This window comes from Rhopilema esculentum, chromosome 20 (genome assembly GCF_057945365.1).
Source record: "Rhopilema esculentum isolate cy_ngs chromosome 20, ASM5794536v1, whole genome shotgun sequence".
Classification (NCBI taxonomy): Eukaryota; Metazoa; Cnidaria; class Scyphozoa; order Rhizostomeae; family Rhizostomatidae; genus Rhopilema; species Rhopilema esculentum.
Genome location: NC_142834.1, coordinates 13,858,145 through 13,878,262, shown reverse-complemented (window position 1 = coordinate 13,878,262; position 20,118 = coordinate 13,858,145). Strand labels below are relative to the sequence as shown.

The 20,118-nt window shown below is 38.2% G+C and overlaps 1 protein-coding gene across 1 annotated transcript; it reads left to right on the top strand.

Moving 5' to 3' along the window:
- The first annotated feature begins 3,333 nt into the window (after window positions 1-3,333).
- Window positions 3,334-19,909, top strand: LOC135687644 (uncharacterized). The gene is made up of 6 exons (XM_065204252.2): window positions 3,334-3,856; window positions 8,803-8,987; window positions 10,803-10,861; window positions 13,431-13,525; window positions 14,052-14,324; window positions 18,756-19,909. Exons 1-6 carry the CDS (start codon window positions 3,634-3,636, stop codon window positions 19,331-19,333), a joined length of 1,413 nt encoding a protein of 470 aa, XP_065060324.2. The 5' UTR covers window positions 3,334-3,633; the 3' UTR covers window positions 19,334-19,909.
- The last annotated feature ends 209 nt before the right edge of the window (window positions 19,910-20,118 follow it).

Sequence of the window (20,118 nt, the reverse complement as noted above, 5' to 3'; positions counted from 1 at the left end):
TTGACTGCTTCTGCACTTTGATTAGCTGCAGTATTTGTTTAAAGCTTAGCAAATACCTGTATTGCTAAACGTCTACCGCCAAAGTAATCAGAAAGATGCAGATTAACATATGATTTTCTTGTTTTGCGCCGGCATGCTATAAATAAGCAATGACGTGAAACAACAAAACGCCTGTAAACGAATTTATTTCTGTATTAAATCATGTTTATGTACTTATCCTTCATCAAACCATACTGTAGCGTTATTCGAGGGGAAGAAAGTGTACAAGATTGAAACAATAGGACTTCGAAAGATTTTCAGATAAAACAATCGGATTTCCATTAAAAGTATACTCAATTTCTACTGAGTAATTTGCTTCTCGACGTCATTGGTTTTTCGTTGAGCACAGCCACTCCACCATTTTTTCATATCCACTTATACCTTGGGTACAAGAGCCTCAAAAAACCGGGGGAAAGTATTGTAGACCGATGCGTTGGAAACAATGAGTAGATGCGGAGGAGATAAAGAAAAGTCAGTGTCTCTTTCTAATTCACGCTAAAACAATTGTTTCTGTGACTTGTTTGAACTTTATTTCTGAGACTAAATTATGGGGACTTTTGCACCCAGAGTATTCCACTCAAAAATATCAATAAAATTTTTCAAGCTAAGCTACCTTACAAAATTAATTTTCAACTATTCGATGCTACTAAAACGATATCCCACGGCGCAGAAGGTTTTTTGCAACCCTAAGGCCATCTCGGCATTTAGTTTAGAATTACTAAAGGAAATGAACATACGGCTGAAAAGAGAACAATATATAACTCCCCTATTGAAACTCCTATCTCGCAAGCCCTTCCCCTCGCCTCCCTCCCCTCTCTCCAATTATTGTTATTATGATTATTATTTATTACTTTTATCAATTTGTTGACGGTAGGTTGCTAAAAAGTAGGTTTTTTACAGCTAATAAAAGTCCAAATCCTTAACAATACATATATTAAGTAAAATTTAATAGAAAGATGTCAAGATAGATGTAATGAATACATGATCGGAAAAAATCTACATTCTTTGTTATTTTCAGCTTTTCTGATTTTTCCAAATAATTAAACTAACTTTTACGACATAATCCCAATAACTGCATTCTCTATTTATCTTATCTTCCTTCAGTCTTCTTTTTTAAGTAAAAGAATATCTGAGCCGTTCTTTCTTATCGCATGGATCAGAAATTCAATTTGTCTCTTTCTGACAGTAGGAACCAAGTACCTCTGTGACTGCACTGCAGAGAGTCTCTTCGTTTGACAGTCGTGTAACGACACAGGGTTCCCTTACGGACAGTATCACGTGACAATTGCACCATTGCGCTGTGATGGCATCAGCGTCTGTAAATATGTTTTTTGTATTACGTAATTATTATTTCAAGGTTCTGCTTAGGGTATATAAAGGGTTGTTTCATAAGTTAGGAGTAGTCTTGTCGAAAGTTTGGCCGTACTGCTAGGAGCTCTGTCGCTAGTTTTGTCGTGCCTGTTGAAGCCGTGTCGTTATTTGTCGATTTTGTTGTTGGCCGTTGGTCGTATCATTGCCGTAAAAAGAAAAATTTTGATTTTATCCGCCCTTGCCATATTTTTGAGCATTTCTGCCTACAACGAACTCACGTAGGTAAAGCCCCCTTTTAAAAGGCTTTACAATCGACTTGCCTAGAAATAAGGAGCACCAGCAGATTTGATAAAAGCCATCTGTACAAAAGCAACCGACAATAATGAAGTTTCTTTTTCTAACTAGATGCATAGCAGTGGCGGCCTGGCCCTTTTCGCCTAGGGGGGCCAGCATCAAAATGGCGCCCTCCATAATTAACACTATTGTCTTTTTCCTGAAAATATTGGCAGTCAAGGGGCGGTGCCAAGAAATTCAAAGTGGGGGGGGGAGGTTCGAGTTAATAGCTTTATTTGACTAAAAAACCAACATTGGAAAGGGTCGACGAGAGGTTGTCGGAGGCCCTTGGTATAACTCTGAATAGAGGCTTCCTTGCGAGCGTAGCGAGCTGATAATTTTTGCCACCACACCCTTTAGATAAGCTTAAAATACATTTCAAAATATTTCTTCCAGTTATTTTCTTGAAATCGTTCAAAAATTCTGCTATTTTTAAGGCATGCTTTTAGTGCGTTTGATTAATTCCAGTCTTAATGGATTTCATTACTTTGTAATAGGGAAAAGAATATTTCCTATCTTTGTATCGTCGAGAAAAAATTGGTCCTTCCATGAGAAATGAAGCAAAGAGACAAAATCTACTGACCCCCACATGAGCACAGGGACGCAAATAAAATAATTTTTCATAATTTAAAAATAAAATAATTTAAAAAAAATAATTTAGAGTGTCCCCCGACACTCTAAGTTTATTGTTTCGCTGTGACCTTTGAACGTACAGAAATCTGTACACTCGCTCCTGATTGGTTAATATCAGCACACCAGAACGAGAATGGGGCGGACTAGACCAGACTCTCTATTTTATTTCATATATAGTGAGTCTGGTACCCAGGGTAGGGGGGGGTGCTTATTGACAATTTGTAGTTCTAGGGTGGGGGCTTATTCAAGGGGGGGGGGGGGCTTTTTCGAGGGGGGGCCAATTCGAGGATTTACGGTACGTTTGAAGAGGTCTTATTGTATGTTTTCGAAAAAATAATTGGGGCACATACCAAATGCTTCTCCAAATTCCTTTGCCTCTGCAGACTTTAAACACGTGTAAACCTGTAGACTTCAAACTAAAGTGTTTCACACGTTTGTTCAACTGTGTCAACAACAGAACACGCTAATACGTTAAAGGCTGTATCTTTCCATGTTCAAAATAAGTGCTCATGTTCTTGGTCCAGGTGCAAGAAAGGACCTGTGTTAATTCAGCTGATTTGATACGAAACAGATACGAAACTAGAAGAAAAAATGTGTTGTTGATAAATCTGCTCTAACGCGAACAAAATAGAGCAGATTTTATCAGCAAATCCATCGAGCTACTAAAGATATAAAAAAAATGTTAGGAAGTAATTGTAGACAATTAATACAAAAATAAGAACAGCATTACGAACACGCGAGCCTCGTATCTCCAAAAAAAATAACGTATAGCCTAGACGAAAGTCATCTGGCTCTTTTGAAAAAGAGTGTATCAAGAAAAGAACAAATGTTTACCAGTTTAAATCTCCCGCCCCCCCCCAAATTATTCTGACCTCTTTATTCCACTGTAGAACATTTTCTACAGTTCCTCTGATTCTTCTAGTCTTTTTGTTTATTTTGGGAGTCTAGTCAACATTCCCCAGGTACCGCGGAACGTTGAGAAATGTGGGGGGTTTAACAAATTTGGGGAAGGGGGCGAATAAAACCAGATAAAACGAGGTTTTACTGGTGGTTCATTTCAAATTTTTGCCTTTTTTGCAAAAAGGGGCAAAAAAACCCCTGTTTCGCGGTGCCCTTTTGCCAGTGTTTTGCAGAACTTCTTTCAGTGGCAGTGGAGACGAAAAATCGTTCTTTGCGTTACAAGGAAGGAGGAAGTCAAATGTATCAAGTGACTCAAAAGCGGTCAGGAACCAAATCAAAAAGTCGACAGAACATATAAGGAAGTGCCAATCCAGCATTCAACATTGTGCGATTTGCTTGAATGATGTAAATCGTATCATGGATCGAAGAGAGCAGACTCTTGCTAAAGGATATCTGGTGAAATCGCCGGTGAAGAAGGGAGGTCGAGACAAGTCTAGCTTCTCTAAATTCTGGAATCTCCGATGGTGTGTCTTAGTCCAGGTGTTGTATATCGATATAAATGATTTTGTTGAAGATGCCAAACTTGTAGTGAATTATTACAAAGACGAAGAAAGCTACAAGAAAGACGACCATTTCAAAGGTAAGGTTTTAATTAGCGTTTTTAGCTAAAACTAAAAATATTGCCAGAGTAAAGGCCTTGGTTAGAAAGCATACTCTTGCATTGTCCTTTGCTTGATCGTGCGACATGCTTGTTGGCTAATAGCACTGTCACATTGTATTTGGTTTTTTGAGCTCTTCTGTTTGAGGAAATCCTCAGAAAATGAGAGAATTTATAACAATGGTAAAGGTGACAACGAACACCGGTAAAGATAAAATCCGCAAATCTTGATACGGGGCAAACTGCCCTTCCTATGTTGTCCCCTTCCCTATGTAGCACGAACCTGTGATGCCATTGTTAGCCCGACTTGATTTTTTTAAAATCATATTTCTTTCTGATTTTGCACACCCTGCTTGGAAATGATATCATTTTCTTAAATCATAGAAATTATACCTTTTAATTCAAATTATATGTTAAACGCTAAAACATGGGCTCAGCCGCAGGTTGGAAAGTGGGGGAGGGGCAAGGGGGATTTTAACGATCATAAAAAGCCCTGTAAAAGGGATTTTTAACTGAAGAGAAAAGAAAATGGCGCTTAGTGATCAAGTTAAATTTGTTTTGGGTTGAATATATAGCTTTACCTCAATATGATGTCAGTATCAATGCTTCACCAATTTCCAATACCAGACAAGGTTATAACACCGTTTTTCTTTTCAGCGTATTTTAGGGAGGGGGCAAAATTTCCCTTTTCCATAGATACCTACCGGAGTAGGGTCGAACTAGGAATTGTTTTACCCTATGTCTTTTGTAATTCTTCGTTGCATTAGTCCTTTCTGTCGAGTTAAGATTGAGCTAGAGAGATCTTGCCCTCTTTTTTTAGCGAAACAATAGAAATTTTTGCAAAATCTCTTCTCTAATTATAAGCCTAGAGTCTTTAATTTACCCTTGCTCCCCCCTCCCCACATTCCAACTTGCGTCGGAGCCTATGCACTACTCTAGTGTAGAATTTAGCCTAAATCACGTGTCCAATAATAGAAATTGCAAATGATAGGGTCATTGGATCTGGGGGGCTCCGACGGAGAGTGGAGTGACCGGTACCCCATCTCAGATAAATCGAGATATTTTATGGAGCAAACAGCAAAGCTCCTTGCCGCCCCCTCGCCAAACAGTCCCGAGATCACTTCCTGCAATCACATTGGTCAATATGCCATGAATTAATTTCAGAGTTGTATTTTTCATTTCATTTGTGTCCGCTGTCTCACCCGAGGTCTCAACATCTGAAACCATCTGATAGAAGCTGATGGTGGAAAAAGAATTTTGTTATTTGACCCTCTATCGACATTTAATCTGTTAACTGACACGGACACTGATCCAGCGTTGCTCTTCGAACTGAAAGCAAAATATTTTAAATTGACACAAGCTATAGCTGTTCAACAAACTTTAATTAAGCTAAAATATAAACATTTGTAAAAAGTCAACTTCATGCAAAGGCTGGAACAATTTATCAAATATGTATCGTCAGTGCAATAGTTTGAGCGAGTATTGTCGACTAAAAGCGTACACAGATTCATTCTCGTACACTTACTGTAGAAATGGACTTTTTAGGTCTCACAATATTTCTCCCTCTAAACCAGGGGAGTGTTGCTATGAAAAGTACAAAGGGGGCCCTCGAAAAAATATCTCGAAAAAACAATAGCAAAAAGTAAAAAAGGGCTATTTTTGGATTTAGAAAGGAGGCTCGGCTTCCCAAAGCCCTCAGCTCGACAACATATCTACACTCTTATTTTATATAAAGTGAGTCTGGTACCCAGGGTAACGGGCTCGTACCCCCCCCCCCCCCCCCATTTGCATTCTATGTCAGGAAATTCAGGTTTTCATACCAATGAAATCCATTTTTGTCTGTTTTCTTGTTGGAAAATCGTTGAGGTGAGCCCCCTCCTAAATGGTAGCCAGCCTCTGCCCCAGGCCCATCAGTAATTGCTCGTCTCGGATTCTTTTACCACTATTGTTTTAGGACAAGGCAAGAAGAGGCATGTGTTGTAAACTACCGTGTAAACTCCCATCACTGAGGCGTGGGTGATTTTTACTAAATGTTTTCTGAGAAATCGCATAATTTCTCAGGGCTTCGAAATTTTTACATTGCTTTTGTGACTTTTTGTCTTTGATAAACACTTAGTTTCAAAGAGAATACTACTCGATAATATCTAAGTTGATATTTATCTTTCTTTGCCAAATATGGCCTACCTGATCCAGATTCCAGAATAGTTGTAAATGTTCCTCTGGCCAAGCATATCTCACTACAAAACCTTCCTCATTTTTAATGTGTTTTAAATGGGCGTGGCCTGTAATTTGGGGTTACCCAACTACTTTTGATCTCTTTTCTTCCAACTCTGTTCTCCAAAACATTTTTAAAAAATTGTAGTTCGTTTTCAGTTAAAGATATTTTTGGGACAGATAAAAAGTAACATCCCTATGTCAATTAATAACAAATGCATGTCATAATTTACATATAATTTATAAAAAGTTTGCACCTAATTTTTACAGTGCAAAGCAGTTCTTCAACAAATTTTATATTGAAAAACAGGAATTTTATAAATATCATTCGATTTTTTCGTCACCTTCCTCAATTTGCTTTTGTTTCTACAACCTCCCTCCGGCCAGTGGCCATGGGGCCATAATGTTTTCCTGATTCTGATCTGATCCTTCACTTAGACTGCATTTTAATTTTTCCAGGGATGGGGATAGGAGCTTTGCTTTTGAGCAAGGGAAGAAATGAGTCCAACGATAACATGTATTTGACCAACTACCAAATATTCGCTTAAAAAACGGTAGTAGAAATTGGCAGCTCGCAGTGGCCAAGGGCCTAAGCCGGCAAATTTCCAAAACTTTGTGGCTGGATACGTTGGCCTGAAAACAAGGCACCATAAAATTAATTTGAAGACCTGTTTACTGCTTTGGTACCCGGGTTAAAACTATAAGTTACCCGGGTTAAAACTGAGTTACCCGGGTTGAAACTGAGTTACCTGGGTTAAAACTGAGTTACCCGGGTTAAAACTAAGTTACCCGGGTTAAAACTGAGTCTCTCTGAGAACCGTTTTCAAGATTATCCGTTTTTCAAGTGGGTGAGTGGGAACGCGACGCAGAAACGTATAACTTTTAATCCGTTTTTGTTTTAACCCGGTCTAGTGGAAAGGCTGCCTGACTCCCTAGTAGCCACGTCTCTTCTTCTGAATATTTTTTCTTATTGAAATTTAATCCTTTTGGAATCAAAGTCCGAATGCCATGATTTATCTCGGAAACACTACCAGTAACCGTAAAATGACAAAAGAGGAAATTAATTTTTGTTCACCTGCTCGCAAAAACCAATATTTGAATCTCGCTTTATTGTCAAAAAGCTTCTTTGGCGTACAAGAATGCTAAGGCTACATGAAAAGGAGCTTCAAAAATTTAGAAATTTTCTCTTTAACTTCCTTAGAAGGAATTGCAACATCGATTGATGTAAAAACGAACTTGTTCAATTACAATGGACAGGCTTTTGGGACCGGATTTACTTATATCGGTACTGGGAATTAAAGTTAAGCCAACTGGGACCGAGAAGATCAATTTGGGACTACGATCCGGACTGGGATGACCATTGATTTGAGTCATGGAGAAGTTTCAGTTCCAAGGAGGTCTAAAGAACGCCTTCTGGGATTGGGGTTAATAAGACTAGCATTTGGAAAATCATTCTGAAACTGTGATGATCTATGCATTGGGGTTTTGCGCTTTTTAAATTGGGGTTTTAAATAAAGAATGATGGGGAGCTACAATTAAGCCCCCCTCTTCGTTAGGACCCTAGTGAACAGATACCGCTCACCTGAATGTTGGCAAATTGTTACATCGCGGTTTTCCACTTGTCCCACCGGTGTTTTCCACTTGTCGCACCGGTGTCTTCCACTTGTCTCATCGGTGTTTTCCACTTGTCTCATCGGTGTTTTCCACTTGTCGCACCAGTGTTATCCACTTGTCGCACCGGTGTCTTCCACTTGTCTCATCGGTGTTTTCCACTTGTCTCGCCGGTGTTATCCACTTGTCTCACCGGTGTTATCCACTTGTCTCACCGATGTTTTCCACTTGTCTCACCGGTGTTTTCCACTTGTCTCACCGGTGTTTTCGATTTGTCTCACCGGTGTTTTCGATTTGTCTCACCGGTGTTTTCTATTTGTCTCACCGGTGTTTTCCACTTGTCTCGCCGGTGTTTTCTACTTGTCTCGCCGGTGTTTTCTACTTGTCTCACCGGTGTTATCCACTTGTCTCACCGGTGTTTTCTACTTGTCTCACGGGTGTTTTCCACTTGTCTCACCGGTGTTTTCTACTTGTCTCACCGGTGTTTTCCACTTGTCTCACCGGTGTTTTCCACTTGTCTCGCCGGTGTTTTCCACTTGTCTCCCCGGTGTTTTCGATTTGTCTCACCGGTGTTTTCTACTTGTCTCACCGGTGTTATCCACTTGTCTCACCGGTGTTTTCTACTTGTCTCACCGGTGTTTTCCACTTGTCTCACCGGTGTTTTCCACTTGTCTCATCGGTGTTTTCCACTTGTCTCACCGGTGTTTTCCACTTGTCTCGCCGGTGTTTTCCACTTGTCTCACCGGTGTTTTCCACTTGTCGCAATTTGTTACCAGACCATAATTCTTTTCAACTTTTAAGTGGAATATGAACTGACGAATTTGCTTTTGGAAGCCAAGGAATAAATCAAAATTTATACTTGAACTAGCATTTTAGCAGATTGAGCTCTGGTTGGAGATTACTCGTAACCCTAAATAGCACTCCCATATCCCATCTGTATGCGTCTGCATATCCCAGAAAACATAGGGCATTTCCCCTTTTTTTATTTTTATCACCCGTTGCCTGTCATTAAAGCCCTTACAAGCTGTTACCAATCGCCTAACTTCGTGTTACATGTGTTACTAGTTGTTACTATTTGTAACAATCACATTTTTTATATTCAGGCCAACTGAACATCTCTCAGTGCAAAAGCATTAAGAGTTGCTTCAACCCTCACGCCGGATTTGACCACACCTTTACACTTGAGTTTGACGATGGAAAACAAGTGTGGTTCTCTGCACCGACTTGCGAGCAGAAGTTCAGGTGGATCCTCTTGCTCTACAAATACCGTTTCAACCCAAACATAGAGGTATGTCCAGAACAACATCTCATTTATAGGCTACAATCCCGGACAAAATTAGTTGAGACTTTTCAAGAAATATAGCTTTCCCCCCTCCCCCAATTCAATGTTGAATGCATGATTTTGAAGCAAAAGTTATAGAACTGCAAATCCAACGGGAGGGGGAGGGAGGGGGAGGAGGGGGATTCGAATTTACAAGGGCAAGGTAATGTAGAAAATTACAAAAATTGCATTTTCTCTCAACATTTTTGTCCGGGATCGTAGCTTTTTGTCGTAAAATAATCGAAAGAGAAGAAACTTCTTAAATCGCAACTTTTATATTAGAACTCTACAAACGAATGGCCTACTAAACCAACAAAATAAAGGGGGTATAGAGTTATGGAGGATAGGATTATAGACGGGGGTAACTACATCTTGCCAGCTAAGCTATGCTGACAAAAGTGTTTTTTGAAGGAAGATATTTTCATACTTCTACTTTCAGGGAATTTTAGGAGGAAGAATACAATAAGTATCACTAGAGTTTAACCTGCATAAAACGAAATAGGAGGAGGGATGAATAAGCTAATTTACTGTCATTTTGTATCGAATCAGGGGTCCAAAGTCTTTATGCCAGTGATCAAACAGTCGAAATATAGAAGGTGTACACGTGTCGAATAGTACATTCCATTTCCTGCAATGAGCGACACCATAGCTGTATTTCGTTGAGTTTGTTTGTTCTTTTGATTGATATCAAAAAGAAAGACCAAAAGGGCATAGGGGGACAGGCTTCAGCAAAAGTTTATTTGCAAACAAAAAACCCAATATCTACTAATCTTTTGATAACTGCCAATTTATTTCGATGTTCTGTTTCTGTAGGCAACTTGTTAATGGGTTAACTGCTGTCACAAGAATTTTTTTAAATGCTTTGAAAAATTTTGTCGGAAAAAGGTTGGACAGTCAGAATATCATACGATTCTTTAATAATTTCAAAAGGCCGATGTCAAGGGCACTTTTTGAAAAAGGACACTTTGCCCCCTTGTCCCCTCATTTCAAAGGGCAACAGGAGTGGCTGCCCCCTTCTCTGGCGTCCCTAGAAAGTTCGATCTGAAATGTGTTTATCTCAATGTGTCTGCCTTATGGTAACTTATATACTGTTACATTATCAAGATCTCAAACCAATCAACGGCCTTCGTTTGTTGTTATGTGGAAGTATCCCCCGAATCCCTAGTTTAGAGTGCATTTAATATGTTTGTCATCTGCAAAGAGGTTAAGGTAGAAAATCAACTATTGCAACCTTGATACTTGTCTACTTGATTGAATCCTCCATGAAAACTTGCTTATCAAAATGTATAAGTTATCAGAATTTTGTTCCAAAGAAGACTGGGAAAGGCTGTTGGCTATGACATCAAGTTTTGTAAATATCAGATTTTGCAGAAATTAACAATTTCGAATATCTAGTACTAAGGATCTTCATTTACCCATGTTTATCGTGCTCAAACTATGCCAAAGAATTTAAACTCCCATTAAAACTTCCATGCTACAAATATTATAAGATATGTTTCTCAAATACCACCCCATTGACATACACGAATTTAAAAATGTTTTTGTGCCCTTTGAATTTAACCAGGGCCTTTGCTATATATATAATACATTTTTACAGTTCTTTATAATGTAAAACGTACCCCCTAATTATTTCGAACCCCCCTTTCATGTATCTAGCCCCATTGGATATCGCTAGCATCATTTCCAAGATTTGTGATAAATTTTACCTTCTTATCAAAAGTTAACCTTCCATTAATCGAAATACCTTTATCATTAATTTTCGCAAATGGTGTCTTTTTATAGAGTTTGGTCAAGAAGTTTGGAATACCAGGATTTTTGCATAGATCAAATTCACAGAAAGGGTAAATATGCTTAAATGGCTTTTTGAACATTGAAAAACCTGCCTGATCCAGCATGAAAGAATTTTATTTTTCATTTGCTTCGTAGTGAATAGATATAAACGCTGCAAGTCTGCAATGAGTGTCTCCTTTCTAAAGAAACCAAATAGATTTATTTCATTTCTCATGCTTGCAAAACTGGCAGTGAATATTCCCTCTTTCGAAAATTTGTCGGCTTAATGGACAAAGGTGAATATTTCTTAATCCTGTGATAGATCCTTTTTAACCATGTTTGTGTTAGCTTAGACATTTGACAAAGCTGATATCAGATCTGTTGTTTCTTGTAAGACAGTGTCTCACTCAGATTTTCCGTTTTGAAACTATGTATCACTGCATACAGTTTCAAGATTCACGATATCAAAATAGTAACCTTAAATCAAATGCAAGTAAAAACTATATATTTGTTTTTTTGCGTAAACTGAGAATATCTTATCTCGCATTTCTGATCCACGTGTCAGCGGTAAATTACCGAATATATGCGCCGCCAACGAATCACAAAGTTCCTAGGCTCAGACTATATGCTCTGTTCAATCGTCAATTCGCAAATATTTATAATTAATAATTAATATAATTAATATAATATAATATATAAATTGGTATTATTCTGAATGATATCATGTCAGAGAGTTATTACTTCACGGTATTTCTTTTTAACAATTTCATGTAAAAGAGTCACCGACAAATGTATTAAATTTAAAAAATTTCATGCGATAAATATTTTACATGATTACTTTAGATAATATAATTCATGCTATTTCTTTAATGATACCATATTAGAGGGTTGTTACTTTACAGTATCACCTTGAATGATACCGTGTAGGAAGGTTATTACCTTATCGTAGCACTTCAAATAATGGCATGTAAGAATGCTATTACTTTACATTGATATGTAAGAGAGTTGCTACTTTACAGTATCACCTTGAATGATACCGTGTTGGAAGGTTATTACTTTATAGTAGAACTTTAAATAATAGCATGTAAGAATGCTATTACTTTACATTGATATGTAAGAGAGTTGCTACTTTACAGTATCACCTTGAATGATACCGTGTTGGAAGGTTATTACTTTATAGTAGAACTTTAAATAATAGCATGTAAGAATGCTATTACTTTACATTGATATGTAAGAGAGTTGCTACTTTACAGTATCACCTTGAATGATACCGTGTTGGAAGGTTATTACTTTATAGTAGAACTTTAAATAATAGCATGTAAGAATGCTATTACTTTACATTGATATGTAAGAGAGTTGCTACTTTGCAGTATTACTTTGAACGATACCGTGTTAGAAGGTTATTTCTTTATAGTAGAACTTTAAATAATAGCATGTAAGAATGCTATTACTTTACATTGATATGTAAGAGAGTTGCTACTTTACAGTATTACTTTGAACGATACTGTGTTGGAAGGTTATTACTTTATAGTAGAACTTTAAATAATACCATGTAAGAATGCTATTACTTTACATTGATATGTAAGAGAGTTGCTACTCTACAGTATTACTTTGAATGATACCGTGATGGAAGGTTATTACTTTATAGTAGAACTTTGAATAATAGCATGTAAGAATGCTATTACTTTACATTGATATGTAAGAGAGTTGCTACTTTGCAGTATTACTTTGAATGATACCGTGTTGGAAGGTTATTACTTTATAGTAGAACTTTAAATAAAAGCATGTAAGAATGCTATTACTTTACATTGATATGTAAGAGAGTTGCTACTTTACAGTATTACTTTGAATGATACTGTGTTGGAAGGTTATTACTTTATAGTAGAACTTTAAATAAAAGCATGTAAGAATGCTATTACTTTACATTGATATGTAAGAGAGCTGCTACTTTACAGTATTACTTTGAATGATACCGTGTTGGAAGGTTATTACTTTATAGTAGAACTTTGAATAATAGCATGTAAGAATGCTATTACTTTACATTGATATGTAAGAGAGTTGCTACTTTGCAGTATTACTTTGAATGATACCGTGATGGAAGGTTATTACTTTATAGTAGAACTTTAAATAATAGCATGTAAGAATGCTATTACTTTACATTGATATGTAAGAGAGTTGCTACTTTGCAGTATTACTTTGAATGATACCGTGTTGGAAGGTTATTACTTTATAGTAGAACTTTAAATAATAGCATGTAAGAATGCTATTACTTTACATTGATATGTAAGAGAGTTGCTACTTTACAGTATAACTTTGAATGATATGTTAGAAAGTTATTAATCAATGTAGTTCAGCGTGTTGTTTGTTGAATAAGTGATAAGTACAAAATACGACTTTTTACTTGAAAGTTGAAAATTGTTGCGATGTTTTGAAAGTAGTCACTTTACCAGCTGATGAGGCGTGACGTGACGCTCGAAACGTCACAAAAATATCCAGCTTCCATGTACAAAAGCTGTCTTTTAATCGGTATTTTGCTAGAGTTATTTCTTCACATTTTTTTATTTATGAAATATCGTCTATTACTTTAATATATTACCAGTATCAACATAAATACCTGACAATTACATGCTTTACTTTTAGTATTCTCGAGAATGATGATGCGATTACTCAAAATGCCACAGAAAAGCCAGTGATGAGAACAGGGTCTTTGAAGTCAAGGACTGACTCTTTAAAAAGTAAGTCAAGCTTAGTCTATAATTTGATAATGGCATATGATACTTAGCTTACAAGATTCATTCTATACGGCAATAAGGGTATGTAACAATTAAATCGCCAATAGTCTATGATTAATTAATGGAATATTTCACTTAAGTCATCAAGTTTAATTAGAGAAAAGACGTTTAGGAGATACGAAGTCACAAGTTCTTTGCGTTCTTTTGAAGTTCTTTTATTCTTTAAAGCCATCAACAGCCAACCCAAGAGCGGATGATTTCATTGAAAATGCTTCACTTAAAAGCAAATGCTTTGATTTTATTACCCCGATTTTTTGGTTATTATTTACATTATTTGGGTGTGCTCTTTGTTAACTCATTATTTAATTATAAATCCCTCTTTGCAATTTGTAATCTAAGGTAGACAGGTTCCTAAGTTGAAGGGACGATCTTCTTTCCCAATGGTTTTAAAATTATCGTCACTATGCGTTTGGCGCTCCCTGGACGCTCGTGCAAATGCCAGTAACAAATATTTATTATTCTATTTCAGGACAGTCACGAGATTCAGGAATGTTCCCTCCAATCGATTCCTTGTCTATTGATAGCCATTCCGACGATGCACCCCCTCTGCCACCTCGCCTGTATTCAAACGTAAGTCTGTTTGGAAACGAGAATGACCCGAACACGAGTCCAGTTTCAGAAGACGGAAATTTTGATATGGGAGTTTTGCAGATCTTCAACGATCTGTTCACACTCTGCAGTGTTTGTCAGACAACCCCAAAAAGAAGGAATCGAAATTCCAAGAAATGGGATAAATCGCCAGGTAAAACAATGAAGGAGCTTCTCAAAACACTTCCCAATATATGGCGAAGGAGATATTTGTTTTTCTTGTTATTTCAAACCACAGGTCTACGCAAAAGAGCCTATCCTGCATGTTTTTAATTTTCATATTAAGAACTGAATCAATGAGGCTCTTTCGCATATTCTTACCTTTTCTTATTCTGATAAAACTTGGCTTGCTTTTTCGATAGCAATGACAAGATCAATTCAGTTATAAGATTCAGTGCCTTATTGGGTTGAAAAAGCTTATATATGTATTCTTCAGCCTTCCTTAAAAAATTTCAAAAAAAGCCTTTGATACTGACAGCGATTGACACGGATACTTTAGTTGTTGATACTGGCACCAAAGCTGCTGATACTGGTGCTATAACGTTAGATACTGGAGCTATAGTTGTTGATACTGGTGCTAAGGTGCTTTAGCTGTCGCTGCTGATGCTATAGTTGTTGATACTGGCACCAAAACTGCTGATACTGATGCTATAACGTTAGATACTGGAGCTATAGTTGTTGATACTGGTGCTAAGGTGCTTTAGCTGTGGCTGCTGATTCTATAGTTGTTGATACTGGCACCAAAACTGCTGATACTGGTGCTATAACGTTAGATACTGGAGCTATAGTTGTTGATACTGGTGCTAAGGTGCTTTAGCTGTGGCTGCTGATGCTATAGTTGTTGATACTGGCACCAAAACTGCTGATACTGGTGCTATAACGTTAGATACTGGAGCTATAGTTGTTGATACTGGTGCTAAGGTGCTTTAGCTGTGGATACTGGTGCTCTAGTTGTTGATACTGGCACCAAAACTGCTGATACTGATGCTATAACGTTAGATACTGGAGCTATAGTTGTTGATACTGGTGCTAAGGTGCTGTAGCTGTGGCTAATGATTCTATAGTTGTTGATACTGGCACCAAAGCTGCTGATACTGGTGCTATAACGTTAGATACTGGAGCTATAGTTGTTGATACTGGTGCTAAGGTGCTATAGCTGTGGATACTGGTGCTCTAGTTGTTGATACTGGCACCAAAGCTGCTGATACTGGTGCTATAACGTTAGATACTGGAGCTATAGTTGTTGATACTGGTGCTAAGGTGCTTTAGCTGTGGCTGCTGATGCTATAGTTGTTGATACTGGCACCAAAACTGCTGATACTGATGCTATAACGTTAGATACTGGAGCTATAGTTGTTGATACTGGTGCTAAGGTGCTTTAGCTGTGGCTGCTGATGCTATAGTTGTTGATACTGGCACCAAAACTGCTGATACTGATGCTATAACGTTAGATACTGGAGCTATAGTTGTTGATACTGGTGCTAAGGTGCTGTAGCTGTGGCTAATGATTCTATAGTTGTTGATACTGGCACCAAAACTGCTGATACTGGTGCTATAACGTTAGATACTGGAGCTATAGTTGTTGATACTGGTGCTAAGGTGCTATAGCTGTGGCTACTGATGCTATAGTTGTTGATACTGGCACCAAAGCTGCTGATACTGGTGCCATAACGTTAGATACTGGAGCTATAGTTGTTGATACTGGTGCTAAGGTGCTGTAGCTGTAGCTACTGATGCTATAGTTGTTGATACTGGCACCAAAGCTGCTGATACTGATGCTATAACGTTAGATACTGGAGCTATAGTTGTTGATACTGGTGCTAAGGTGCTTTAGCTGTGGCTGCTGATGCTATAGTTGTTGATACTGGCACCAAAACTGCTGATACTGATGCTATAACGTTAGATACTGGAGCTATAGTTGTTGATACTGGTGCTAAGGTGCTGTAGCTGTGGCTAATGATTCTATAGTTGTTGATACTGGCACCAAAACTGCTGATACTGGTGCTATAACGTTAGATACTGGAGCTATAGTTGTTGATACTGGTGCTAAGGTGCTATAGCTGTGGCTACTGATGCTATAGTTGTTGATACTGGCACCAAAGCTGCTGATACTGGTGCTATAACGTTAGATACTGGAGCTATAGTTGTTGATACTGGTGCTAAGGTGCTATAGCTGTGGCTAATGATGGTATAGTTGTTGATACTGGCACCAAAGCTGCTGATACTGGTGCCATAACGTTAGATACTGGAGCTATAGTTGTTGATACTGGTGCTAAGGTGCTATAGCTGTGGCTAATGATGGTATAGTTGTTGATACTGGCACCAAAACTGCTGATACTGATGCTATAACGTTAGATACTGGAGCTATAGTTGTTGATACTGGTGCTAAGGTGCTTTAGCTGTGGCTGCTGATTCTATTGTTGTTGATAGTGGCACCAAAACTGCTGATACTGATGCTATAACGTTAGATACTGGAGCTATAGTTGTTGATACTGGTGCTAAGGTGCTGTAGCTGTGGCTAATGATTCTATAGTTGTTGATACTGGCACCAAAGCTGCTGATACTGGTGCTATAACGTTAGATACTGGAGCTATAGTTGTTGATACTGGTGCTAAGGTGCGTTAGCTGTGGCTAATGATTCTATAGTTGTTGATACTGGCACCAAAACTGCTGATACTGAAGCTATAACGTTAGATACTGGAGCTATAGTTGTTGATACTGGTGCTATGGTGCTGTAGCTGTGGCTAATGATTCTATAGTTGTTGATACTGGCACCAAAGCTGCTGATACTGGTGCTATAACGTTAGATACTGGAGCTATAGTTGTTGATACTGGTGCTAAGGTGCTATAGCTGTGGATACTGGTGCTCTAGTTGTTGATACTGGCACCAAAGCTGCTGATACTGATGCTATAACGTTAGATACTGGAGCTATAGTTGTTGATACTGGTGCTAAGGTGCGTTAGCTGTGGCTAATAATTCTATAGTTGTTGATACTGGCACCAAAACTGCTGATACTGAAGCTATAACGTTAGATACTGGAGCTATAGTTGTTGATACTGGTGCTAAGGTGCTGTAGCTGTGGCTAATGATTCTATAGTTGTTGATACTGGCACCAAAGCTGCTGATACTGGTGCCATAACGTTAGATACTGGAGCTATAGTTGTTGATACTGGTGCTAAGGTGCTGTAGCTGTAGCTACTGATGCTATAGTTGTTGATACTGGCACCAAAGCTGCTGATACTGATGCTATAACGTTAGATACTGGAGCTATAGTTGTTGATACTGGTGCTAAGGTGCTTTAGCTGTGGCTGCTGATGCTATAGTTGTTGATACTGGCACCAAAGCTGCTGATACTGGTGCTATAACGTTAGATACTGGAGCTATAGTTGTTGATACTGGTGCTAAGGTGCTGTAGCTGTGGCTAATGATTCTATAGTTGTTGATACTGGCACCAAAGCTGCTGATACTGGTGCCATAACGTTAGATACTGGAGCTATAGTTGTTGATACTGGTGCTAAGGTGCTGTAGCTGTAGCTACTGATGCTATAGTTGTTGATACTGGCACCAAAGCTGCTGATACTGATGCTATAACGTTAGATACTGGAGCTATAGTTGTTGATACTGGTGCTAAGGTGCTGTAGCTGTGGCTAATGATTCTATAGTTGTTGATACTGGCACCAAAGCTGTTGATACCGATGCTATAACGGTAGATACTGGAGCAATTGCTGATACTGATGCTAAGGTGCTATAGCTGTGGCTACTGATGCTATAGCTGTTGATACTGGCACCAAAGCTGTTGATACTGATGCTATAACGTTAGATAATGGAGCTATAGTTGTTGATACTGGTGCTAAGGTGCTGTAGCTGTGGCTAATGATTCTATAGTTGTTGATACTGGCACCAAAGCTGTTGATACTGATGCTATAACGTTAGATAATGGAGCTATAGTTGTTGATACTGGTGCTAAGGTGCGTTAGCTGTGGCTACTGATTCTATAGTTGTTGATACTGGCACCAAAGCTGTTGATACTGATGCTATAACGGTAGATACTGGAGCTATAGTTGCTGATACTGGTGCTAAGGTGCTTTAGCTGTGGCTACTGATGCTATAGTTGTTTATAGTGGTGCCATAGTATTGTATTGTTTGCTACCTAGCTTCCAAAGGGAGTTTTAGGACACTGAAAAGCTATGCTTATCGAGTAGTGTCCTCGTCTTTCCACTCGATGTGACCACTCCTCGTGATTCTTACACACGAAATTACAGAGAGCTGGCGACTCTCCTCACTCTGCAAGAAAGTCTGGTCATGTCCGAGGTTCGAATCATGGATCCCCTCTATTCAGCGGCTCTAACGACTGAGCTTGCACTTAGTGCTGTCATAGTGGTACAAACTGGCTATGTACTGGTTGGTATGTTGATAAATGTTTGATACCGGTGCAATAGCTAGCCTAAAGACTACGATCTTCTAGGACAGAGACAGGGCACCATATTGCTGAAAAGTTCATAAACCAAGTTGTCTTGAACGATACTAAATCAAATGGTAATTTTATTAGCGCATTTTAGTCAATTTATTCAATTCGTTTTCAAGGTGACATGGAAGAAGTCAAACGCAGTGGCAGTCTTCGACGGTCTATGGTGTTCGATGGAGACGCCATTTCTCAATCTTCATCTTCCTCTGCATCTGAAGATTCGATGTCTTCCGAGCTGAACGATCCTCGCTACTCAAAGATCGACGAGAAATGGATCGAAGATATAAAGAAAAAGTTGGGAAAAGAAAAAGATGAAGAACCCGACAAAAATGATGCAGAAACAGCAAATGATTCTGCGAATGCCAGTAATCCAGAATACGCTAAAGTTAACCGCAGGAGAAAGAGTGGCGATGCCTCTAGCAAGAGTGAGGAGACGACAATCGTTGAACAAGAAAAAGACGAAGACGAAAAAGAAAATACTAGAGATGAGCTCAATGATTTACAGAATGAAAACTGTATCGAAGAGGACGTGTATATGGACATGAACCAATACCAACAGGATGTCCAAGAGCAAAGCCAGGATGACGTCATTGAGACCCAGGCGTCTGCGAAGAAGAACGATGATCTAGAAAAAGTAGAGAAAGACACTTCAAAAGATGCAGATAATTTGCAAAAGTATTTCGAAATGGACTGTTAGAACATTCTATTAGATTTTGAGTCGCATTTTAGTGCTAGTTTTTCAAGATCACTCATGAAAGCGAATCAAACCCCAAATAAAGTTTTTGCTGGCATAAAGAAACCATTAGTACCCCTGGAAATTTACCTAAGTTTAAACAAAAATGTTCGTTTGATTGCAGCAATATAAGTTCTGTCTGTTCAATGCACAGTGTTTTTAATCAAACTGTTTTGAAAGCTATTTGCCACGTGACCACTTGACCACGTGACCACGTGACCGCTTGACCGCTTGACCACGTGACTGCACTACCATGTGCTCCTGAATGCACGACCACATGATCAAGGTTTTTAAGGACTCGTACGATTTTTTGTTGGCTACTTCTTAACAAGTGTACCTATTGAATAAACAATTTATCAATTTTTTATCATTTTCATGAATTTGAATCTTCAATTAATCTGAAATATATTTTTTTTTGAAGTTTTCCAATGTAATTTTTCAATTAAGAGAAATTTGTTATTTTTATTGCTCGATTTGTTGTGAATTGAAATACGTTGACGTATATTTAATTGAATTTACATTCTCATGAATACAAACGGATATGCAGAAGATTTTTGTACGTTGTTCATATCTATGCTGCAACGAAAATAAGCAATGACTGAATATCATTGATTTTGTAAGCAATGGTGAATCAGGGGTTGGTCATAAGGATAAGGAATGCGAGAATGGACCCACAGGTAGAATTTATTGGAAAAGCCATTTAGTTTGGTTTGAAGAGTTTCTCTAAAAAGCATTTGTCGAATGCGACA